General features: G+C 49.3%; 4 protein-coding genes across 4 annotated transcripts; 1 reads left to right on the top strand and 3 right to left on the bottom strand.

Annotated features, from left to right (window-relative positions):
• Positions 1-1,770: 1,770 nt before the first annotated feature.
• Positions 1,771-2,870, top strand: LOC134431000 (olfactory receptor 6E1-like). Its single transcript, XM_063178921.1, has one exon. The coding sequence runs from the start codon at positions 1,932-1,934 to the stop codon at positions 2,868-2,870; it is 939 nt and encodes a 312-aa protein (XP_063034991.1). The 5' UTR covers positions 1,771-1,931.
• Positions 2,871-8,856: 5,986 nt separating this feature from the next.
• On the bottom strand, positions 8,857-11,528 carry LOC134430958 (cathepsin G-like). The gene is made up of 5 exons (XM_063178865.1): positions 11,433-11,528; positions 10,829-10,982; positions 10,197-10,338; positions 9,823-10,080; positions 8,857-9,278 (listed from the first exon to the last, which is right to left on the bottom strand). Exons 1-5 carry the CDS (start codon positions 11,488-11,490, stop codon positions 9,099-9,101), a joined length of 792 nt encoding a protein of 263 aa, XP_063034935.1. The 5' UTR covers positions 11,491-11,528; the 3' UTR covers positions 8,857-9,098.
• Positions 11,529-15,290: 3,762 nt separating this feature from the next.
• Positions 15,291-17,715, bottom strand: LOC134430920 (cathepsin G-like). Its single transcript, XM_063178813.1, has 5 exons — positions 17,607-17,715; positions 17,007-17,160; positions 16,374-16,515; positions 16,000-16,257; positions 15,291-15,470 (listed from the first exon to the last, which is right to left on the bottom strand). Exons 1-5 carry the CDS (start codon positions 17,662-17,664, stop codon positions 15,291-15,293), a joined length of 792 nt encoding a protein of 263 aa, XP_063034883.1. The 5' UTR covers positions 17,665-17,715.
• A 2,261-nt stretch (positions 17,716-19,976) lies between these two features.
• LOC134430882 (cathepsin G-like) lies at positions 19,977-22,370 on the bottom strand. Its single transcript, XM_063178770.1, has 5 exons — positions 22,313-22,370; positions 21,708-21,861; positions 21,077-21,218; positions 20,703-20,960; positions 19,977-20,156 (listed from the first exon to the last, which is right to left on the bottom strand). The coding sequence occupies exons 1-5, from the start codon at positions 22,368-22,370 to the stop codon at positions 19,977-19,979; spliced, it is 792 nt and encodes a 263-aa protein (XP_063034840.1).
• Positions 22,371-24,087: the final 1,717 nt, after the last annotated feature.

Below are 24,087 nucleotides of genomic sequence, written 5' to 3'. Positions count from 1 at the left end.
TATTTCTTGGCCTATCAGCTTTTGCCACACCATGCTGTAAATGTCTTAGAGCAAAAAATCTAAAATTACCCCCCATAGCTCCAACTACAGTGCATCTATTTCTCCAAAGTATCCAGTGTTATTTTCAAGGCCACCCTTTGAAACTTGTTTCTATTTCCCTTTCTCTCTCAGCATTTCTTATCTCCAGGTTTGCACACTGTGTGAGCCTTCTGCCAGGCTGCACCCACGGGCTGATCTGGTCCTAAATTCTTGTTGCTTGGCACTTGTGAGAGCTGTGCACAGTACAAAAAAAAAAAAAAAACAAAGATGTTATTAGAATGGTGTGAGTCCAGTGGAAGTAAAGCAAATTTATCAGAGAACTGGAGAACATTTCACCTGAGGAGAAGCAGAGAGAAGACAAAGCCAAGAGCAGTCCACTGAGGGGGACTCAGGGACAGGTTAGAGCCAGACCTCTCACAAAGAGCTTCAAGTAAATCTTTTCTGCACAAAAGGAAATAAATTTTCACAATGAAATCACAAGGGAAGTTGTGGCACTGCAGGGAAGTTGATCCATCCCCTGTTTGGAGATATTCACGCTTACTGAGAGAAGGGCATGAGCAACCTTGTGCTGCTTTGCTTTTAGTGAGGACTGGACCTCGAGAGGTCCTTCCCAATCTCATTTCCTCTGTGGTTTGATTATACTCTTGCTGTTCTTTCACAGGTGTTTTCCCACAAAGTGTTATTTCATGTTTTGATCCCTAATTGGTCCCTGAGGTTTGACACACTGAGGAAACACAGGACTGCAATACCCTGCCACCATTATATAAAGGAGCTGAAGAGAGAGGAATTTTTTTTTTTTGCCAGAAATCAATTGTCAAACTAAGTTAAGGAGGAACAGAATCAGACTCAGAATACTCTTTGTAGCATCCTGGATTGTTGTGGATATACTGGTAACTACCTGGAACACTTCTTAGAGTTTGGGCGTAGTTTTCTGAAGAATAGGGAAAGTTTAAAGAAATATTGACTAGGAAAACTGAACTTTTGGTCTTCAAACTAAAGTAAAATCTTTTAGCTGTTACTGAGGGAGTTTCTTGGCTTAGGGGACCTCTCTCAACTTCCAGATAATATCAGTCCATCTGTGATATTGAAAATATGTCCTATGTTTAGTATGGTTTGTGAGAGCAAAGTTTTGTATTGGTGTTTTTTGAGAAACAGCCATAAGATGATGCCAATAAACTCCCTTGTTTTGCTGGGAAAGGGGCTCTAAGGGGAAAGATTTGATGGGAATAGTGCATTAAGAAGGGTTGTACCATCCCAGTTTATAGCTATCCTTTTGTTGAGCATTTCAAGAGGAAAATTTGAGTGTCTTTCTTGATATGGGTTATCAGCTAGATAAGAGGGGCTTGCTTTTCCTGGAAATTAATTGTGGTGTTGTTTACTTCAGTCATTCAGAAATATCTGCAATGAATCTGAAATTAATCTAAACTGCAGTAACTTTCCCTTTTACAATATTAATGTTTCCTTGCACCAATCTAACCTGCTTCAGAGTCTCTCTGTCAATGATTGCATTCCTCTGTGGTAAGTGTCTGGACACAGCAAAGTTCCCATTCTGGGCATGTGGGGTTTTTTTGGTTTGTTGGAGGGTGGATGTTGTCAGATCATTCAGAGAGACCCAATAAGAGCTTCTGCACCTCTCAGGAATTGTTTTGACTGGAGTGAGGACTCAGTCTTACAAATGGAGCTTGGGGCTCCTTTTTGATGACCATGATTTTTAATATGTTGTTACTGTGGTAACTGTGGCTGCTGCAGTCTTTTATAAGAGGTTTGTTGCTGGTATTGCCCTGTAATGTTAGCAAAGCCAAACTGACACATGTTCAGCTGTTTTCCAACAGTTCCCAAAACAGGTTTTTTCTTTTTTTTTTTTTCTTGCCAGCTTTTTCAGTGATGTCTCAATGAACCACACAACTGTAGTGGAGTTTGTCCTCCTGGGACTGGCAAACAGCCGCCAGTGGGAGATCATCCTCTTTGTGTTCCTTGGCATTGCCTACCTCTTGATCTTGCTTGGAAACATTTCCGTCATCAGCATCACTCTTACCAATAACTTCCTCCAGACCCCCATGTACTACTTCCTCAGGAATTTTGCCCTTTTGGAAATCACCTTCACCTCCACCTTCCTTCCCAGCACCCTGTACAGCCTCTTGACAGAGAGGAAGACAATTTCCCTGCCTGGCTGCTTCCTCCAGATGCTGCTTTTCTACTGCCTGGGTACCTGCACCCTTTTCTACATGGCAGTGATGTCCCTGGACCGCTACGTTGCCATCTGCCACCCCTTGCACTACCCGGCCATCATGAACAGCAGATTCTGCCTGCAGCTGATCCTGGGCTGCTGGGCACTGACTTTTCTCCTGATGCTTCCCCCCACCATCATGACAGTGCAGCTGCCATTCTGTGGTCCCAATGTCATGAATCACTTTTACTGTGATGCTTCCCTGTTGTTGCAGCTGTCCTGCACAGACACAGCCTTCATCGAAGAGCTGATGTTCATCATCCTCATCCTCATCCTCCCCGGTACCCTGATAGTAACTGCTGTTTCTTATGGCTGCATTATCGTCACCATCTTGCTTATTCCATCATCTGCAGGCAGGAGGAAGGCATTTTCCACGTGCTCAGCTCACCTCATGGTGGTGACGGTGTTTTACAGCACCTGCATTTACAGGTACATCCGCCCAGCCCAGCGAGGTGGGCAGGACTCTGACAAAGTTCTGTCTTTGTTCTTCTCCGTGCTGACTCAGACAGTCAACCCTTACATCTACTCACTCAGGAACAGGCAAGTCAAGCAAGCTTTAAAGGAGAAAATTCTGAAGTTCTCTGGCTCCCTGAGGCAGATGTGAACAGTGGAGTCTTGTATTTTGTGATAATAAAATAATAATTAGTCTGATAATAATAATTTCTGATAATAAAATAATAAATATAAGCCAAGATTTGCTTATCCCTCTCTTACTAATTGTTGCTTCATATGATCCCACCTTTGTCCAGAGTGGGTGATATATTATATTATATTATATTATATTATATTATATTATATTATATTATATTATATTATATTATATTATATTATATTATATTATATTATATTATATTATATTATATTATATTATATTATATTATATATTATATATTTGCTATACTAAAGAATACAGAAAGGATACAGACAGAAGGCTGAAAGATACTAATGAAAAACTCATGACTCTCTCCAGAGCCCTGACACAGTTTGACCATGATTGGTCATTAAGTAAAAACAATCCACATGAAACCAACTAAACAATCACCTACCACATTCCAAAGCAGCAAAACACAGGAGAAGCAAATGAGATAATATTGGTTTTTTAATTTTTCCTTTTTCTCTGAGGCTTCTCAGCTTCCCAGGAGAGAAATCCTGGCAAAGGGATTTTTCCAGAAAATATGATGGTGACAGTGGAGTAGCCCATCCAAGTATCTGAATTGTTTCCCAGGTGCAACATCTGTATTGTGAATTAAAGATGCTGATTTCAAATGGTTTGTGCTTTGTAGATGTTATGTAATTCCTCCTGTTGGCAATGAAAATATGCCAGCACAGAAAGGATTTTCTCATCTTCTGTTACCTGGTGTCAGCTTTGCCTCAGCATTTCCCCCCTTGCTGGGATGGGTTAGCTTTAGTGAAAAACCAAATTCCCACTCAAACCTTCCACCCCACAGTGGGAAAAGAGGAAAAACAGAAACAAAAACTCTCATAGATTGAGATAAATACAGAGAGATGGTTTGCCAGTTTCTACCAGGAGTGAAACACACTGGATTTGGGGAAAACCAATGTCATTTATTGCCAACTGAGATAGTTTAGATTGTGAGAAGCAAAATTAAATAATAAACACCTGAATAAACAAGTTTATTCATTCATTCCAGTGTACTCCAGCACTGTCCCCAGCACACAGGGGGGGTGGGGAGGGTTATGGTCAGTGCATGTGGGTTCTTCACAGGCTACAGAGATCACATTGAGCTACCAAGCCACAAACCAAGTACAGAAACACCATTCTTATCAATATTTTTGGTTTTAGAACTTCAGCTTCCACAAAGCTATGTTTACAATCATTACCATACACGCTCAACCCATTGACAGAATTCCTTGTTCTCCCTCTAATTCAGTAGAGATAATCCTTGATCCCAAGTACAATAATCCTTAATCCCAAGCACAATTCATGAAACATTTTTTTTCAGTCTTAGCTGTGAAGGCATTTCCAGGTTTGGGGCTGGATTTGGCTGTGTATTGTGAATCCAGGAATCTCCACCAGTAATTTTTACAGCTGTCTGGATAGTCAGAGGAGCTTGGAATGATCCTTTCCACTTTTCCTTGAGTGGTTCTTTGCTCCAAATCTGGACATATCCCCAGTCTCCTGGACAGTGAGAGTGTGGTTGAACATTCAAGGTCACTGATGATGCCAAAACAATAAACCTATGCAAGGATGAGAGTGTTCTTTCCCAAAGTTTCCCAAACCCCTCAAATTGTGGTTCCTTACTGTATGTTTTCCCCTGGGTGTAATTACAGCCTGACATGTGCCAACAACTAGGATTGCAGTGTGTGATGCAGTGACAGTGTTGCAGTCACAGTGTTGCAGCAATGAGTGATGCAGTGACAGTGATGCAGTCACTCTGTTGCAGTCACTGTGCATTGCAATCAGAGTGTTGTGGTGACAGTGTTGCAGTGATGCTGTTGCAGTCACTGTGCATTGCAGTGACAGAGTTGCAGTGACTGTGTGTTGCAGTCTCAGTGTTGCAGTCACACTGTTGCAGCCACACTGTTACAATCACAGTGTTGCCGTCACAGTGTTGCAGTCACTCTGTTGTAGTCACACTGTTGCAGTGACAGTGTTGCAATGAGTGATGCAGTGACAGTGATGCAGTCACTGTTGCAGTCACTGTGCATTGCAGTGACAGTTGCAGTCTTAGTGTTGCAGCCACAGTGTTGCAGTCACAGTGTTGCAGTTACTGTGCATTGCAGTGACAGTGTTGCAGTGACTGTGTGTGTTGCAGTCATAGTGTTGCAGTGACAGTGTTGCAGTCATTCTGTTGCGGTCACACTGTTGCAGTGACAGTGATGCAGTCACTGTGTGTTGCAGTGACAGTGTTGCAGTCACAGTTCTGTGACTGTGTTACAATCCTGCAGTCACACTTGCAGTGACAGTGTTGCAGTCACTGTGGTTTCAGTCACACTGTTGCAGTCGTGTTGCAGTCACACTGTTGCAGTGAGTGATGCAGTGACAGTGTTGCAGTCATTCTGTTGCGGTCACACTGTTGCAGTGACAGTGTTGCAGTCACTGTGTGTTGCAGTCACACTGTTGCAGTCACACTGTTGCAGTGAGTGATGCAGTGACAGTGTTGAAGTCACACTGTTGCAGTCACTCTCTTGCAGCCACACTTGCAGTCACAGTGTTGCAGTCACTTTGTTGCAGTGACAGTATTGCAGCCACACTGTTACAGTCACTCTCTTGCAGCCACACTGTTGCAGTGAGTAATGCAGTCACAGTATTGCAGCCACACTGTTGCAGTCACAGTATTGCAGCCACACTGTTGCAGTCACTCTCTTGCAGCCACACTGTTGCAGTGACAGTTCTGGGCTCACCCCTGCACCTGACACTGCAGAGCAGGCTCTGCCTCTGCCCAGTGCTTAGCAGAGCAGGTTTGTGTCCTTGGCATTTCCTTTGCCCTGCCTGGGGGTGATGCTGACAGAAAGCACCACCTTGGCACTGCCTGGGCCCTGCTCTTTGACTTCTGAGTGGGAATGTTGGTGCAGGAGATGTTTGAGGCTTGCTGAGCTGTCTGTAATCAAAGTCTGTGACTCTGTGCTCTAATGAGCCCTGCTGGGAACACTTTGTCCAACTCTCTCACCTCGCACTGGGCTCTGTTAAAGCTCCCAGTAAGTTTGTTCCTGCTCCTGCCTTGTCATTTCCTCAAGGCACCTTGCCAGACTGTGCCACAGCCACCAGGAACTGGGAGGTGGCACCACAGTCCTGCAGGGGCTCATTAAAAAGCTGACAGCCATAATGAGCTCTGTGGTTGTTCCTGTGCTGGAAGCATTGTGTGGTTAATTAGGGAGCTCCCAGCGGTGTTTCAGTGAATACCTACAGCTTAATTTCTGTTTGTCTTTTGTTCTAATTATGTGTGACAGGGAGAATGGAAATGGAAACATTTTAATAGGGAATTAGTCGTGTTTATACCCTGGTGGGAATCAGGCAGAGAGAGGAAAATATCTTTGGGACCAAGCAGGGAGAGACCCGAGTCAAAGTTCGATTCATGTACTGGCAATAAGAAAATTCCTATTCCAGCCTCTTCTCCTGTTAGTGCAACCCACAGAAGTGCCAAAGGCTTTGTTTGTAAAGCCTTTCTCTGCTCTAATTAGCACTACCTTTACCTGCTGTACTAATTATACACAGAGACAGAAGCAATATTCATCACCATTGCAAAAGGCTTTCAAGGCCTTTTTTAATGAGTGAAAGAAAAAGATCTTAATTAACAAATAATGTCATATGTTTTACTTTGATTCCCCTGTGCTCCAGTTTTCCCAGGACATGAACCCTGAAAAGAACTGGCTCAGTGGGGAGATGGACAGGTGATAGAAATTTTCAGGCACAATTAGAATGAGAAATATTTAAACAATTAATTAGGAACAACTGAATATCTACCAGATGATCAAGATGAGTTGTGTCACTCAGATGTCTGTACTAGGGCCTGTTGCAATACTGCAAGGCTAATAAAATAAAATAATTCTTTTAAATTAAAAGACAGTAGATAAACCACTTAGTTATAAGAATATATATAAAGAAAATGATTAGCATCTTAATTATTACATTAGATATAAGAAAGAAATTTTTGATGATGAGGATGGCAAAACAATTAAATGGGCTGCCCAGAGAGCTTTAGATGCCTCATCCATGGAAACGTTCAAGGTTGGATGGGGCTCTGAATAACTTGGTGTAGCAGAAGGTGTCCTTGCTTACTGCATGGGGGATGAATTAGATGATCCCTTACTACTCAAATTATTCTAGGATGCTGTTTCCAGTAGCTTGAGGGAGGTGATGCTTCCCTTTTACTCAGTACTAATGAGGTGAGACCTGGGGTACTGTGGGTTATGAGCTCCCAGTAAAAGAGGCACACTGTGCTGGAAAGAGTTCAACAAAGTGGCCTGGAGATGATGGAGGGACTGGATGATCTCTCCTACAGGGAATGCCTGGTACAGCTGAGATTTTACCCTGGAAAGAGCAGGTTGTGGTGGGACATTATCCATGGATGGATATCTCTGAAGGTAGGATAGAAGTGGGAGAAATACAGGTTCATTTCAGAGTGGTGTGCAGTGACAGGACAAGAGGCAGTGGGCACAAACTGGGGCTCTGTCTGAGCATCAGCAAACACATTTATCTGTGACGGTGACCAAGCACTGGTACAGCTTGGCCAGGGAGGTTGTGGTGACTCCATGCTTGGAGATATTCCAAAAACAACTGGAACTGGTCCTGAGCAATTGGTGCTTTAGGTGGCCATGCTTGAGTAGGGACATTGGACCAGACAACAACTGAAGGTCCCTTCCCACCTCGACCATTTTGTGTGACTCTAGGGCAGTGTCAGTGTGCAGCAGAGTAGAAAACAGCTCCAGTTGATGCTCTGGTGACCATCTGCATGCAAGGTTTCCTGTGGATGACCAGTGGTTTGCAGACAGTGTCTTCAGGGTGGGGAAGGCTACAGTGGTTGCAGCACAAAGGTGGGGTGATACCACCAGAGCAAGAAAGGGAACTGGTGGTGAGCAGGGGTGTGGTGTTCAGCACAGTGACCACCATGAGAACAGACCAAGGGCTGCCTTCACACTGCGCTGACACCAGACACAGTTCCAGAGGTGTGACTATGGACCCACCTCGGGTCAATAAAGCTGGTGGTGCTGGACACAGCACCCCACATGTGCCTCACCAGGGCCGAGCAGAGGGGCACGATCCCCTCCTGGACTCTCTGGCCACACTCTTCCTAAAGCACCTCAGGATCCTTTTGGCCCTCATGGCCCCAAGGGCACACTGCCAGCTCATGGTCACCTTGTCAGCCACCAAAACCTCCAGGTCCTTCTCTGCAGATCTCCCCTCTGCTAGGTCAACCCCCAGCCTGGTACTTGGGGTTATTCCTCCCCCAGTGCAGGACCCCACACTTGTCCTTGTTGAATTTTTTAGGTTTATCTCTGCCAAAGTCTCCAGTCTGTCAAGGTCCCACTGAAAGACAGAACAGCCTCCAGTTCTGCATCATCAGCAAATTTGCTGGGGGTACATTCTGTGCCATCTTAGATAAATGATCAGGATTAAAAAAAGCCTAAATGAAATGCAACTGTTCCTCACACAAGTGGCCAGGCTTCTCTCTGCAATGCAGCTTTGACCTCAGCCATATTTGACATTTTCTATCCCATCACCACACCACAAGGGCACCTCCTGGCCCAGTCAGGTCTGAGCAGCTGATCCAGTGGGAGAGTTTCCAGTTCTACCGACAGACATTTTACAGGTGTAAAGAAAACAGTTCAAGGAGACTGAAGGGCAGACAGGGTGTAAACAGGCTGGCTTCAGACTGTCTAAGCATCTAAGAGGGTTTCAGGTTGGTTCAAAAAACCCCCTGATCTCCTGTGGCATTTGAAGATGGCTGTTTCTGAAAGGTTGTACCTGCTGGTTGGACTGCAAGGGGCTCATGGAGACAAGTGGAGCATTTGGGGACTGAGACCTGTCCTGCATGTCCCACCAATGCTCAAGTTCTCCCAGAGTGTCATCCCCTCATTCTCACACTTAGGGTTTGAATCCAGCTCCCAAGAAGGCTGCAGACACAAGAGACTTTGAACATGCTTTTATTGATGGCCAGAAGCAGAGCTGGAGCAGCAGTGGGAGGAAGGGAGCAATGGGAAGCTGGGTGTACTTGGGAGCTGCATTTGTAGCTGGCCACGGAGACTCTCCTTAGTGCCAAAGCCTGTGGCTGCACCATAGAGGCTTCTCTGACTCCACTTCAGCTGCCCCTGGGAGCTCCTGAGCACCAGCAGGTGTTGGATACATCGTGGAGAAGGGGCAATGAGCATTTTAGTCAGAGGACGGAGAGCCAGGAATATCTTGGAGTGAAAACCTCTTCAGCTGCTCACGGATCCAGAGCTCAAAGTACGAGATCCTGGTGAATACCTCAGGGAAGAGGCGGCATGCATATCCATGAGAAACAATGCCATAAGCCTTCTCATTGCAGACTAATGGGCCACCAGAATCACCCTGTGCCATGAAAGGAGTGAGAGGGGTCAGACATGCCACAGTTCAGCTCTCCCTGCCTTAAGCAGCAAGTTTCCTCTTCCCTCCCTGCAGGTGAAGCACCTCCTCTTCCAAGCACCTCCCTCCCTCCAGACCCAGCTCTCAGTGTTTGTAGCTGCCTCACTACTCCTCTAAGCCCACCCATGAAACAATTCAGGCCTGGAGGCTCTCTGAGATTCAAAAACTCAAAAGAAGAACATTGACCTACTTTAGACATGGGGAAATATCTAACCCATCTGAGCAAGGATATCACAAGGAATTTACACCCCAAAGCACTGGTTGGGCTTGTATAACATCCCCAAGTATGTAAAAAGGCAAATGTTGCTGATAGTTGGATAATGCACCCCAGTTCAGGGAGCACATCAGCTTCGGAGCTTCTGTGAGGACCCTCAGCTCATCATTCTGAAGGTCCTGGTTCATTCTGGTGTCCTTTGGCTTTCACCTGAGAACTAAGCTGAATTTCCAATCCCTCCCTCCTCCCAAGCTTGCAGGCCAAAACAACACTTACCTTGTAAGCTGATTTTTTACGGTTTTCATCACCAACACAGATCATAGACTGCCGCTCATACTTAGGGGAAAGCTGCTGACAGATTGTCTCATTTTGCACCTTCAGTTTCACCTCCCTCAAGACATCAGTCTCGTCCTCTTCCCTAGATGTCAAGCCCCAGCCAGACAAATCACATTTAGTTCCTTCTCTCACACCTTCATTTTTGTTGGCAATGGAGATACATTGCACATTCTTATTGATCGTGGCATTTTTCGCCAGCTGTCAGGCAGAGAGAACAGAGGGTTAGAGTCAGCAAAGAATTAGGAGCAAGTTGAGAGTTTGGGGAGGTGAGCAGAGGGAGATCCCGCAGGCAGAAAGGATGTGTTGGGCCATACCTTCAGCAGCACGATGTCATTTTCCAAGGATTCACGGGAATATTCAGGATGGATGACACATTCTTCAACAGGGATCGTCTGCTGGCTTGGTTCTTCCCTCCTTATGTTGTGGGCTCCCAGAGTCACAGTGACTTTCACACTCCTGCCAGGAAACACCCGCACATTCCAGCTGCATTGACAGGAACAGCCCCCAGGACAGATGGCTGGAGGGAGGTGGTGTTGGAGAAAATTCCCCAGAGCAGCTCTCAGCAAGTTGTCCTCTCTCACCTGGGTTCCTTCCAGAGCCCAGCTGAGGATCCCTCAGCCCACACTGACACAGCTGGCAGCTGCCCTGTGCTGAGCACAAAGGGCAGCAGGGCAGGGGACACACTGGAGCCCTTCCCCAGCAGCAGCTCTAAGCCATGGCAGGAACCATGACCCTGGAGACCCCTGTGAGCATTCCTGTCCCCAAGGACACTCAGCCCCAACCAGGCAGACAATTCCTGCCACTCACAGAGGAGAGCTCAGCTCCAGAGATGCCTGCTCTGCCTGAAGAGACACAGGGTACTGTTTCAGCCTGGATCAGGGCTGAGGCACTATGTGACTGTGTGAGACTGGAAAAAATCACCTGTGCAAGAACAATGGAGTCTTACCCTTCTTTATCCACACAGTGAGCTGCAGAGAGCACTGCGTCTGGGCGAATCAGGAACCCTCCACAGGTATAAAATTGTATGCCACTTGTAATTTCTAAAAAAGCCATGTAGGGTCTGGAGTGGGGCTTAGCTTCTTGTCCACCAATGATCCTTCCTGGAAGAGAGATGGGAAATGTTAATAGGAATGTCAAATATAAATGTTAATATAAATGTTTATATGCTGCTCTTTCCTGTCAAGTTTGGGGCTGCATGAAAGGAAAGGCTCATCCTCTAATGCCAGGTGCCAGTGATCCCAACCACTCTCCTTCCTGGGGCTGTCCAAAGCATTACTGGGGCACAGTGGAGAGAAAGACAAACAGCACTGTCTGGGGTCTGACCACCCCTGCCTCTGGATGACTCAAATGCCATCAAGGGCACAGCTCTAGTGCCTCTAATGCCTCACTGGCTTCAGGCACAGGCTGAGCTGGGAGATGAGAGGAGAGAGGAAAGCCGGAGAGTAGAGCCAGGAGGGAAGGTGAGGCAGGAGCCTTGCCTGGGATTGACTGCTCAGAGTCCATCTGTGCCCTTGCATGTTCCTGTCTAAGTCCCATCTCTGTGTACTCACCAGCCCCAGCCCAGGGCAGAAGGACAAAAGCATTTGTGAGCAGAAGGAGCAGCAGCATCTCCCACCACTGTCCTGAAGAGCCAAAGCAGCGGCTGTGTCCAGGCAGGGGAGAGGTACAGAATGGCCAGTACAGAACCTCTATATATATTATGGTGAGCTGACACAGGAAACCTCAGCCTGTAGGTGTGTCATTTACTGCTTTTGTTCTCACACCCCCCAAACTGTGAGGGTGTGAGGGGCTCATGACACCTTCTCTACTCTTTTGTCATGATCTTCTCAAAATGATGGAGAGATCTGGGCTGGTTGAAAGCACCCACAGAGCTCACAGGAAGAGGAAAGGGGTGTTTGTTGAGTGCATCTACCATCAGAGACCTTTGGAGAGAGCCCCTGGGATCCTGCATGCAGGGTTTATCCACCAGGATTTTGGGGTTTTTTTGTTTTTTGTTTCCCCCGCATTCTCTGATAGCAATGGGGAGAGCTGGCCAGGGACAGGCCAAGTTCCTGTTTTTTATCAGAGGGGCTGACTGCCATCAGAGATGTCCTTGGGAAATCAGAAATCACCAATCAGGGTCACCAAGGGACAAGGCCAGTGGGACCCTCATGACCTCAGCCCCGATGTTCTGGGGAATCTGACAAGTCCATGGTGATGAGGAAGTCTGAGGTGCAGCTGGGAAGTCATTCTGTGAGCCCAGTCCAGACCAGCAGGTGCCCTGGGCAGGGGCAGTGTGCTATTTTCAGGGTCCCCCATCGTGGGGAGGAAAGGATGAATCTGACTCCGTGTTCTCAGAAGGCTCATTTATTATTTTATGTTACTATATTATATAAAAGAATGCTGTACTAAAACTCTACTGAAGAACAAAGAAAGGATACTTGCAGAAGGCTTAACAAGATATTAATTAAAAACTCGTGACTCTCTTTTCAGAGTCCGACACAGCCTGACTGTCATTGGTCACTAAGTCAAAACAATTCACATGTTGGATAAACAATCTCCAACCACATTCCAAAGCAGCAAAACACAGCAGAAGCAAATGAGATAATAGTGTTTTCCTTTTTCTCTAAGGCTTCTCACCTTCCCAGGAGAAGAAATTCTGGCAAAGGGATTTTTCCAGAAAATATGACAGTGACATTTCACCCTTTTTGTGTAACTAAACTAGAAAGAGACTCTGATTGTAATTCTTCTGCTGGGCCCTTGCAGAAGAGAGAACAAACACGTCTCAAGGGGTTTATCCATTGGCAATCAAAACCTCAATCAATTTCTGATATGGAATGATCAAGGAGATTCTTTACCTGTAGTACATCAACTTCTATCATATCACTAAAACTAGGCTTACAATACAGAAAATGCAAAAGACGATGAAAAGAATTGTTCATTGTTTTAAGTCCAAACAGCTGAGTTTCAGGAGAAAGTCCATTGACCGAAGATGTTGCTCTTTGACATCCCTGAAAGGTCCTTTTGATCATGAAACAGACTTGCAGAATCCTGAAACAAAGAACAGCTAAAAAAAATCAACAATTATTAAAAATCCATTGATAAAAATCCATTGAGAAAATTTCTGGAATGCCGTGGCCACGGCCCTTAATTGAACCACTTGGGCTGAGGCTGACTCATGGCTTTGAATACTTTGAGCTGATAGCTCTTTTCACCTTTTTTGTTTTATTTAATTATTATTTTTTTTTTAATGTAGAATCATCAGCACCAGCAGAGGGTTTTACGACCCTGTGGGGGCCCCAGTCCTGTTGGATGGACCAGGCAGCCCAGACCCGGCCCACAGAACGGTGGCCCAGGTTCGGTTAGGGGGATCAAAGCCCCCAAACCCAGCAGCGGGTGGGATGGAGGCCCCAGCCCAGAGAAACGACACAAACAGCCCAGACTCAGCCTGCAGGGTGGGATCTCTGTTCTCACAGCCCATCCCCATCACACTGCCAGTGCCTTGGCAGCCGGAGTGACTGAACACCTCCTCCCCACAGAACCACTGGTGCATGCCGGCGGCCGCGAAGAAGAAGTTTTCCTGGGGATCTCCATCCCTGATCTGGGGGTCATCTTTCCCCAGAACAAGAGAACAACGCTCGCTTTTTGCTGTTTCTCTCGCCCCTGTGGTGCAAACAGCAGTGTTCCTGCTTTCTGCCCCTCGGCACCGCCGCCATCCCGTCTGGGCTTGGGGCCAGAGGCAGTGGCTCATGGAGCCACCTCCCTCACACCACTGTTGTTCAAGGGGGCAGTGAGGCATTCCAAACCCCAGCGAGAAGCCCCCGACCAAACACGAATCGGTCCGTGAAAAACGCTGTGTCCCAGAAAAACACTGAGTTTGAAAGTTTTCAGCAATCAGCTGTTGAGCTGTGCTGTCTCCACTGAGGGACAGGCTGGTCTCAGGGTCCGGCACAGACACTGACATGGAAGACAGAGCCCCTGAAGGCGGTGGGACCGCCGGGGGTGATCGGGGTGCTTCCCCTGCTAGGACTGATGCAGAGAGAGCGGCCACTGCACACATGGAGGCGGTGGCCACGTCTTCTCCTGCTTGTGGGAGCAGCAGTGCAGGCACAATTTGTCACACGGCTGAAGCATTGCTTAGCAACACACCAGAATCTGTGAGGGGCGGCAGGGCCGCGGGCAGGGCCTGCAGGCGGCTCCGGAGACGGTGGAAGCGGCAGGGCAGGCAGAGCAGCAGTCAGCGGGGCCTGAGGGGCTGGCGGGGCAGGCGCTGCCGGAGATGGAGCGGTGGGTGTCAGTCTCAGCCCTGGGAGGGGTAAAGGAGGTGGCAGAATCGGTGCAGGGTTGGTCCGCACTATCGCCACCAGCACTGTTGACATGAATGCAATTCCCGGCTGCGATGCACAGGGACTGGGCCTGCTGTGCAGCGAGGGGCTGCCGGCCGCCTCTCTCAGTGAGGGTGGGAGCGGGTCCGCACCCTCCCAGAGGACGGGGCACGGAGAATTCCACAGCAGATCTGGCCAAGGATCTCCCTCCGCGGCCGCTGGGGCATCCTCAGGCGGGCAGAGAGCAGCGGGGGCACGGCCCCTCTCTGAGACAGGCTGCCATCACTCACTGCTGCTGTCCATCGCCTTGCCCGGCAGCCTGGGCAAAACAGCGAGAGACGCTGCTGCCGCCGGATGCACATGATCCACAGAAGCAGAAAAAACCTTCTCAGCTGTGGGCAAAGCCTCACCCACCTGGGATGCAGGGGAGGGTGGAAACCAGCAGTTTCTGTCCTTGGATGGATCCTTCACCTGCTGGCTCTGATGGGGGGGATATTAACTCCCCACATGAGAGGCAAGGTACCCCACCAAACGGGCTCTTTGCCTCAGAACTGAGAAAAGCGCTGTAAACGCTGGATGAATTCGGGGCAGCCCACAGCCTCAATCATATTTCTCCCAGAAATAGGGATCCATAGACTCCCAGACCTGTATGTCCAAGGAGCATGTCAGATCTATAAAAACACCATGAAAATTTGCCCATCTGATAAACTGATAGAAATGTCTCTTCACCATATGAAGAGGCAATCAGGGACTGAGACCTGTCCTGCATGTCCTGCTGATGCTCAAGTTCTCCCAGAATGTCATCTCCTCATCTCACACTCAGGGTTTCCATCCAGCTCCCAAGAAGGCTGCAGACACAAGTGACTTTGAACATGCTTTTAATGATGGCCAGAAGCAGAGCTGGAACAGGAGTGGGAGGAAGGGAGCAATGGGAAGCTGGGTGTACTTGGGAGCTGCATTTGTAGCTTGCCACGGAGACTCTCCTTAGTGCCAAAGCCTGTGGCTGCACCACAGGGGCTTCTCTGACTCCACTTCAGCTGCCCCTGGGAGCTTCTGAGCACCAGCAGGTGTTGGATACATCGTGGAGAAGGGGCAATGAGCATTTTAGTCAGAGGACGGAGAGCCAGGAATATCTTGGATTGCAAACCTCCTCAGCTGCTCACGGATCCAGGGCTCAAAGTACGAGATCCTGGTGAATACCTCAGGGAAGATGAGGTCATCATATCCATGAGAAACAATGCCATAAGCCTTCTTCTTGCAGACTAATGGGCCACCAGAATCACCCTGTGCCATGAAAGGAGTGAGAGGGGTCAGACATGCCACAGCTCAGCTCTCCCTGCCTTAAGCAGCAAGTTTCCCCTTCCCTCCCTCCACGTGAAGAACCTCCACTTCCAAGCACCTCCCTCCCTCCAGACCAAACTCTCAGTGTTTGTAGCTGCCTCACTACTCCTCTAAGCCCACCCATGAAACACTTCAAGCCTGGAGGCTCTCTGAGATTCAAAAGCTCAAAAGAAGAACATTGACCTACTTTAGACATGGGGAAATATCTAACCCATCCGAGCAAGGATATCACAAGGAATTTACACACCAAAGCACTGGTTAGGCTGAGTACAACGTCCCCAAGTATGTAAAAAAGCAAATGTTGCTGAGAGTTGGAAAATGCACCACAATTCAGGGAGCTTCAGATCTTCTATGAGGACCCTCAGCACATCATTCTGAAGGTCCTGGTTCATTCTGGTGTCCTTTTGCCATCACCAAACTGACTGTCCAGTCCCAATCTCCTCCCAAGCTTGCAGCCCAAAACAACACTTACCTTGTATGATGCTTTTTTACTGTTTTCATCACCAACACAGATCATCGACCGACGCTGGTATTTTCTGGAAAACTTCTGACATCTTGTCTCATTTTGCACCTTCAGTTCCACCTCCCTCAAGACATCACTCTCGTCCCCATCTGTAGATGTCATGCCCCAACCAGACACCGTGCATAAAGCTCCTGGTCTCACACGTTCATTTCTCCTGGGAATGGAGATAAACTGGACAATCTTATTGATCCTGGCCCTTGGCTTCAGCTGTCAGGCAGAGAGAACACGGGGTTAGAGTCAGCAAAGGATGAGGAGCAAGTTCAGAGTTTGGGGAGGTGAGAAGGGGGAGATGCCTCAGGCAGGAAGGATCTGTTGGGCCATACCTTCAGCAGCGCGATGTCATTTTTCCCGTCTTCACGGGAATATTCAGGATGGATGACCCATTGTCCCACACGGATCTTCTGCTGGCTCCATTCTCGTCTGCTTACATTGTGGGCTCCCAAAATCACAGTGACCCTTGGTCTCCTGCCAGGAAACACCAAGACATTCCAGCTACATTGGCAGGAACAGCCCCCAGGACAGGTGGCTGGAGGGAGGTGGTGTTTGCGAAGCCTCCCCACAGCAGATCTCAGCAAGTTCTCCTCTCTCACCTGGGTTCCTTCCAGAGCCCAGCTGAGGATCCCTCAGCCCACACTGACACAGCTGGCAGCTGCCCTGTGCTGAGCACAAAGGGCAGCAGGGCAGGGGACACACTGGAGCCCTTCCCCAGCAGCAGCTCTAAGCCATGGCAGGAACCATGACCCTGGAGACCCCTGTGAGCATTCCTGTCCCCAAGGACACTCAGCCCCAACCAGGCAGACAATTCCTGCCACTCACAGAGGAGAGCTCAGCTCCAGAGATGCCTGCTCTGCCTGAAGAGACACAGGGTGCTGTTTCAGCCTGGAGCAGGGCTGAGGCACTCTGGGACTGTGTGAGACTGTAAAAAAATCACCTGTGCAAGAAAAATGGAGTCTTACTCTTCTATATCCATGCAGTGAGCTGCTGAGAGCACTGCATCTGGGCGAATCAGGAATCCTCCACACCTACTAGTGTTTGTCGCATTTTTAACTTCTAAATAAGCCATGTAGGGTCTGGAGTGGACCTTAGCTTCACATCCACCAATGATCCTTCCTGAAAGAGAGATGTGAAATGTTAATCTGAATGTTACATATAAATGTTAACATCAATGTTATTATGCTGGTGTTTCCTGTCAAGTTTGGGGCTGCATGAAAGGAAAGGCTCATCCTCTAATGCCAGGTGCCAGTGATCCCAACCACTCTCCTTCCTGGGGCTGTCCAAAGCATTGCTGGTGCACAATGGAGAGAAAGACAAGCAGCACTGTCTGGGGTCTGACCATCCCTGACTGTGGATGACTCAAATGCCATCAAGGGCACAGCTCTAGTGCCTCTAATGCCTCACTGGCTTCAGGCACAGGCTGATCTGGGAGATGAGAGGAGAGAGGAAAGCAGGAGAGTAGAGCCAGGAGAGAAGGTGAGGCAGGAGCCTTGCCTGGGATTGACTGCTCAGAGTCCATCTGTGCCCTTGCATGTTCCTAAATCCCATCTCTGTGTACTCACCAGCCCCAGCCCAGGGCAGAAGGACAAAAGCATTTGTGAGCAGAAGGAGCAGCAGCATCTCCCACCACTGTCCTGAAGAGCCAAAGCAGTGGCTGTGGCCATGCAGGAGACAGGTACAGAATGGCCAGTACAGAACCTCTATATATGTCATGGTGAGCTGACACAGGAAACCTCAGCCTGCCTGTAGCTGTGTCATTTACTGCTTTTGTTCTCACACCCCCCAAAGTGTGGTTGCTGAGGGGCTCATGATGACACGTTCGCTGGGTTTTTCTCATGATCTTCTCAAAAAGGTGGAGAGATCTGGGCTGGTTGAGAGACCCACAGTGCCCAGGGAGAGGAAATGGGCGTCTGTTGAGTGGATATCCAATCAGAGACCTTTGGAGAGAGCCCCTGGGATCCTGCCTGTATGGTTCATCCACCAGCATTTTGATTTCTTTTTGTTTTTTGTTTTCCCCTGTCCTCTGATAGCAATGGGGACAGCTGGCCAGGGACAGGAAAAGTTCCTGGTTTTTATCAGAGGGGCTGACTGCCATCAGAGATGTCCTTGTGAAATCAGAAACCACCAATCAAGGTTGTTATGGGACAAGGCCAGTGGGACCCTCATGACCTCAGCCCTGCAGTTCTGGGGAATCTGAGAAGTCCATGGTGATGAGGAAGTCAGAGATGCAGCTGGGAAGTCATTCTGTGAGCCCATTCCACACCAGCAGGTGCCCTGGGCAGGTGCAGGGCTGGCTGAGACACAGCTGGAGCTCAGCTGAGGACCAGGCTCAGGGTGTCCCCATGAGAAGGGAGCAGCCCTGCCTGGGCCCTCTGCCCAGCCAATGAAACCTCCAGGATCTGTGACTTTCCTGCTCCAGGCCCTGTTTACATGTGTCCCCCCAGGCCCGTCCTAGCTAGCCAGACAGTCGCATCCCAGGATTCCATCCCCACTTGCATTAAAGCCACTGTTTTTCCCTTTTGCACACTCTCCCACTGCCCCTCTTTGAGCCGCGTGGATTCTGCGCTCCACCCGCGCTCTGCCGGCACCCGCGTGGGGCAGCTCTTTGCAGCCAGCACCGCTCTCTCCCACGAGAAAGAAGAACACCCACATGGTGATAAGTCCCTGATCTTGGCCTTATCACCAAGCAATGCAAGATAGTGCGGATAACTCAGTCCCTCAGGGAGACAGAGTGCCCGAATACCCAGTCAGCTCGCAGCCGCCGCAGGCTGCCCTTAGCAAGCTCAGTGATTGGCAGCTCTTTGGTGATTCTCAGCTCTCTTAGGATTTCAGCTCTTTGCTTTCTTGCTAGAGCGCCTTTGGCTGAGGCAGAAGCAGATGCGAGAGAGGAGAAGGAGAGGTCCTGGGGTTCCACAGCGATGGTTTATTGTGGAGTCTGCGAAGGGTTCCAGCGACAGCTCTTCTTCTGTCCAATGGGCTATAACTGCCCCTTTTTATAGGGTATAGGGGATTCCAAACTTGTCCAAATGAAAGTGTCAGGAGAAAGTGACCTATGAGGTTACAGAGATAAGCTATGGAGTGAGAGGTAGAAGAAGACAGGACCTTATTTTGCTGTCTCCTCATGACTCAGCAATTCTTATAGTTAAGTTTAAGGCCTCCATGGAGCTCTCCTAAGCTGCATGGAGTCTGCTACAGTGTGGCATCAGATGCTGTGGGAGAGATTGCAGCTGTGCGTGCAGCTGTGGCTCCTGCCAAGGGAGAGATTGCGGCTGTGGGTACTGCCAGTGCCCACGACTATTGTGCCCCCTACCACGCTTAGGCACTGCTCCTGCCACGGGAAAGAACAACTCCTGTGCTGCGACGCCGATTCCACGCAGCGCCACCCCAGCACCGCTTCTGCACGGGAAAGAACTAAAGCAGCTCGAAGAAGCAAGCAAAGAGTCCTTCCTTTTTTCCTTTGCACTGATCCTTTGGTGTTGGGTCGACAATTATTGGATGCCTTGGTGGTTTAGGACCCCAGCCAGTGGCTGAACTGTGATCCAGACTGCTGGCAGGGCACAGCCACTCCAGGACCACACATGGTCCCGGCACATCTGCCGATCAACCCCCAATGAGAACACAATATCAGTCACCTCCTCATTCTCACACTTAGGGTTTGAATCCAGCTCCCAGGAAGGCTGCAGACACAAGTGATTTTGAACATGCTTTTATTGATGGCCAGAAGCAGAGCTGAAGCAGCAATGGGAGGAAGGGAGCAATGGGAAGCTGGGTGTACTTGGGAGCTGCATTTGTAGCTTGCTTCGCAGACTCTCCTTACTGCCAACGCCTGTGCCTGCACCACAGGGGCTTCTCTGACTCCACTTCAGCTGCCCCTGGGAGCTTGTGAGCACCAGCAGGTGTTGGATGCATCGTGGAGAAGGGCAATGTGCATTTTAGTCAGAGGATGGAGAGCCAGGAGTATCTTGGAGTGAAAACATCTTCAGCTGCTGATGGATCCAGGGCGCAAAGTGGGAGATCCTGGTGAATGCCTCAGGAAAGAGGTTGCAATCACATCCATAAGAAACAATGCCATGAGCCTTCTTATTGCAGACTAATGGGCCACCAGAATCACCCTGTGCCATGAAAGGAGTGAGAGGGGTCAGACATGCCACAGCTCAGCTCTCCCTGCCTTAAGCAGCAAGTTTCCTCTTCCCTCCCTGCAGGTGAAGAACCTCCTCCTCCAAGCACCTCCCTCCCTCCAGACCCAGCTCTCAGTGTTTGTAGCTGCCTCACTACTGCTCTAAGCCCACCCATGAAACAATTCAGGCCTGGAGGATCTCTGAGATTCTAAAACTCAAAAGAAGAACACAGACCTACTTCAGCCATGGGGAAATATCTAAGCCATCTGAGCAAGGATATCACAAGGAATTTACACCCCAAAGCACTGGTAAGGCTGGGTAGAACATCCCCAGGTAAGTAAAAAAGCAAATGTTGCTGATAGTTAGGAAAATACACCCCAATTCAGGGAGCACATGGGCTTCAGAGCTTCTGTGAGGACCCTCAGCTCATCATTCTGAAGGTCCTGGTTCATTCTGGTGTTCTTTTGCTTTCACCTGAGAACTAAGCTAGCTGTCCAGTCCCAACATCCTCCCAGTCTTGCAGTCCAAAACAACACTTACCTTGTAAACTGCTTTTTTACGCTTTTCATCACCAACACAGATCATAGACTGAGGCTCGTAGTCACTGAAAGTCCGCTGACAGATTTTCTCTTTTTGCACCTTCAGTTCCACCTCCCTCAAGACATCAGTCCTGTCCTCTTCCTTAGATGTCCAGCCCCAGCCAGGCACATTACATTTAGTTCCTACTCTCACATGTTTATTTTTCTTGGGAATTGAGATACATTTCACATACTCATTGATCGTGGCATTTTGCTCCAGCTGTCAGGCAGAGAGAACACGGGGTTTGAGCCAGCAAAAAATCAGGAGCAAGTTCAGAGTTTGGGGAGGTGAGCAGGGGGAGATCCCTCAGGCAGGAAGGATGTGTTGGGCCATACCTTCAGCAGCACAATGTCATTTTTGAATCGTTCACGGGAATATTGAGGATGGATGAACCATCGTGCAACAGAGATCTTCTGCTGGCTGCATTCTTCATCACTTATGTTGTGGGCTCCCAGAATCACAGTGACCCTCGGTCTCCTGCCAGGAAACACCAAGACATTCCAGCTGCATTGGCAGGAACAGCCCCCAGGACAGGTGGCTGGAGGGAGGTGGTGTTGGAGAAAATTCCCCAGAGCAGATCTCAGCAAGTTGTCCTCTCTCACCTGGGTTCCTTCCAGAGCCCAGCTGAGGATCCCTCACCCCACACTGACACAGCTGGCAGCTGCCCCGTGCTGAGCACAAAGGGCAGCAGGGCAGGGGACACACTGGAGCGCTTCCCCAGCAGCAGCTCTAAGCCATGGCAGGAACCATGACCCTGGAGACCCCTGTGAGCATTCCTGTCCCCAAGGACACTCAGCCCCAACCAGGCAGACAATTTCTGCATTCACAGAGGAGAGCTCAGCTCCAGAGACGCCTGCACTGCCTGAAGAGACACAGGGTACTGTTTCAGCCTGGAGCAGGGCTGAGGCACTATGTGACTGTGTGAGACTGGAAAAAATCACCTGTGCAGGAACAATGGAGACCTACCCTTGCATATCGACACAGTGAGCTGCTGAGAGCACTGCGTCTGGGCGAATCAGGAACCCTCCACAATTACGAATGTTTGTCGCATTTTTACTTTCTAAAAACGCCATGTAGGGTCTGGATCGGACCTTAGATACCATTCCACCAATGATCCTTCCTGAAAGAGAGATGGGAAATGTTAATATAAATGTGAAATATAAATGTAAAATATAAATATTTATATGCTGTTGTTTCCTGTCAAGTTTGGGGCTGCATGAAAGGAAAGGCTCATCCTCTAATGCCAGGTGCCAGTGATCCCAACAACTCTCCTTCCTGGGGCTGTCCAAAGCATTGCTGGGGCACAGTGGAGAGAAAGACAAGCAGCACTGTCTGGGGTCTGACCACCCCTGGCCCTGCATGACTCAAATGCCATCAAGGGCACAGCTCTAGTGCCTCTAATGCCTCACTGGCTTCAGGCACAGGCTGATCTGGGAGATGAGAGGAGAGAGGAAAGCAGGAGAGTAGAGCCAGGAGAGAAGGTGAGGCAGGAGCCTTGCCTGGGATTGACTGCTCAGAGTCCATCTGTGCCCTTGCATGTTCCTGTCTAAGTCCCATCTCTGTGTACTCACCAGCCCCAGCCCAGGGCAGAAGGACAAAAGCATTTGTGAGCAGAAGGAGCAGCAGCATCTCCCACCACTGTCCTGAAGAGCCAAAGCAGCGGCTGTGTCCAGGCAGGGGAGAGGTACAGAATGGCAGGTACAGAACCCCTATATATGTCATGGTGAGCTGACACAGGAAACCTCAGCCTGCCTGTAGCTGTGTCATTTACTGCTTTTGTTCTCCCTACCCCCAAAGTGTGGTTGCTGAGGGGCTCATGATGACACGTTCGCTGGGTTTTTGTCATGATCTTCTCAAAAAGGTGGAGAGATCTGGGCTGGTTGAGAGCACCCACAGTGTCCAGGGAGAGGAAAGGGGTGTCTGTTGAGTGCATATCCTATCAGAGACCTTTGGAGAGAGCCCCTGGGATCCTGCATGTAGGGTTCATCCACCAGCATTTTGGGGTTTTTTTGTTGGTTTTTTTTTTTTCCCCTGTCCTCTGATAGCAATGGGGAGAGCTGGCCAGGGTCAGGCAAAGTTCCTGGTTTTTATCAGAGGGGCTGACTGCCATCAGAGATGTCCTTGGGAAATCAGAAATCACCAATCAAGCTTGTTATGGGACAAGGCCAGTGGGAGCCTCATGACCTCATCCCTGCTGTTCTGGGGAATCTGACAAGTCAATGGTGATGAGGAAGTCTGAGGTGCAGCTGGGGAGTCATTCTGTGAGCCCAGTCCAGACCAGCAGGTGCTCTGGGCAGGTGCAGGGCTGGCTGAGACACAGCTGGAGCTCAGCTGAGGACCAGGCTCAGGGTGTCCCCATGAGAAGGGAGCAGCCCTGCCTGGGCCCTCTCTGAGTCCTCCCTGGCAGCTCTGGGTCAGTGTTACAGCCTGGAAGGGACTCAGCCCCTGTTTCCATGACCCGCCTTTGGCCATGAGCCCAGCCAGTGAAACCTCCAGGATCTGTGACTTTCCTGCTCCAGGCCCTGTTTACAGGTGTCCCACCAGACCCCTCCTAGCTCGCCAGACAGTCGCATCCCAGGATTCCATCCCCTCTTGCGTTAAAGCCACTGTTTTTCTCTTTTGCGCACTCTCCCCCTGCCCCTCTTTGAGCCGCGTGGATTCCGCGCTCCACCCGCGCTCTGCCGGCACCCGCGTGGGGCAGCTCTTTGCAGCCAGCACCATTCTCTGCCATGAGAAAGAAGAACACCCACATGGTGATAAGTCCCTGATCTTGGCCTTATCACCGAGCTATGAGGGATAACCCGGATAACTCAGTCCCTCAGGGAGACAGAGTGCCCGAATACCCAGTCAGCTCGCAGCCGCCGCAGGCTGCCCTTAGCAAGCTCAGTGATTGTCAGCTCTTTGGTGATTGTCAGCTCTCTTAGAATCTCAGCTCTTTGCTTGCTTGCTAGGGCACCTTTGGCTGAGGCAGAAGCAGACGTGGGAGAGGAGAAGAGGTCCTGGCAGTTCCAAAGTGATGGTTTATGGGGGAGTCTGCAAAGGGTTCCAGCGACAGCTCTTCTTCTGACAAATGGGCTAAACAAGCCCCTTTTTATAGGGTATAGGGGAATCCAAACTTGTCCGACAGAAAGGGTCAGGAGAAAGTGACCTATGAGGTTACAGAGATAAGCTATGGGGCCAGGGGTAGAAGAAGACAGGAGCTTATTTTGCTGTCTCACCATGACTCAGGAGTTCCTGCAGTTAAGTCTCAATCCTCCATGGAGCTCTCCTAAGCTCCATGGGGTCTGCTACAGTGTGGCATCAGCTGCCTTGGGAGAGATCGTGGCCCTGGGTGCAGCTGTGGCTC

The sequence above is a fragment of the Melospiza melodia genome, chromosome 30 (assembly GCF_035770615.1).
Source record: "Melospiza melodia melodia isolate bMelMel2 chromosome 30, bMelMel2.pri, whole genome shotgun sequence".
In the NCBI taxonomy this organism is placed as follows: domain Eukaryota; kingdom Metazoa; phylum Chordata; class Aves; order Passeriformes; family Passerellidae; genus Melospiza; species Melospiza melodia.
Note: the sequence above shows the minus strand (reverse complement) of the source record. Positions and strands in the feature narration are given on the sequence as shown.

Bases quoted from the DNA above. Each gene is read 5' to 3' on its own strand.
- LOC134431000 (XM_063178921.1), top strand. From the start codon at position 1,932: ATGAACCACACAACTGTAGTGGAGTTTGTCCTCCTGGGACTGGCAAAC.
- LOC134430958 (XM_063178865.1), bottom strand. From the start codon at position 11,490: ATGCTGCTGCTCCTTCTGCTCACAAATGCTTTTGTCCTTCTGCCCTGG. The intron at 10,983-11,432 runs GTGAGTACACAG...TCTCTCTTCCAG, and splicing joins TCTGCCCTGGGCTGGGGCTG to GAAGGATCATTGGTGGACAA. The intron at 10,081-10,196 runs GTATGGCCCAAC...TCTGCCTGACAG, and splicing joins ATGACATCGTGCTGCTGAAG to CTGGCGAAAAATGCCACGAT.
- LOC134430920 (XM_063178813.1), bottom strand. From the start codon at position 17,664: ATGCTGCTGCTCCTTCTGCTCACAAATGCTTTTGTCCTTCTGCCCTGG. The intron at 17,161-17,606 runs GTGAGTACACAG...TCTCTCTTTCAG, and splicing joins TCTGCCCTGGGCTGGGGCTG to GAAGGATCATTGGTGGATGT. The intron at 16,516-17,006 runs GTAAGACTCCAT...GTTTCCTGGCAG, and splicing joins CACTGCATGGATATAGAAGA to GAGACCAAGGGTCACTGTGA.
- LOC134430882 (XM_063178770.1), bottom strand. From the start codon at position 22,370: ATGCTGCTGCTCCTTCTGCTCACAAATGCTTTTGTCCTTCTGCCCTGG. The intron at 20,961-21,076 runs GTATGGCCCAAC...TCTGCCTGACAG, and splicing joins ATGACATTGTGCTGCTGAAG to CTGGAGCAAAATGCCACGAT. The intron at 20,157-20,702 runs GTAAGTGTTGTT...TTCATGGCACAG, and splicing joins GTAAAAAAGCAGTTTACAAG to GGTGATTCTGGTGGCCCATT.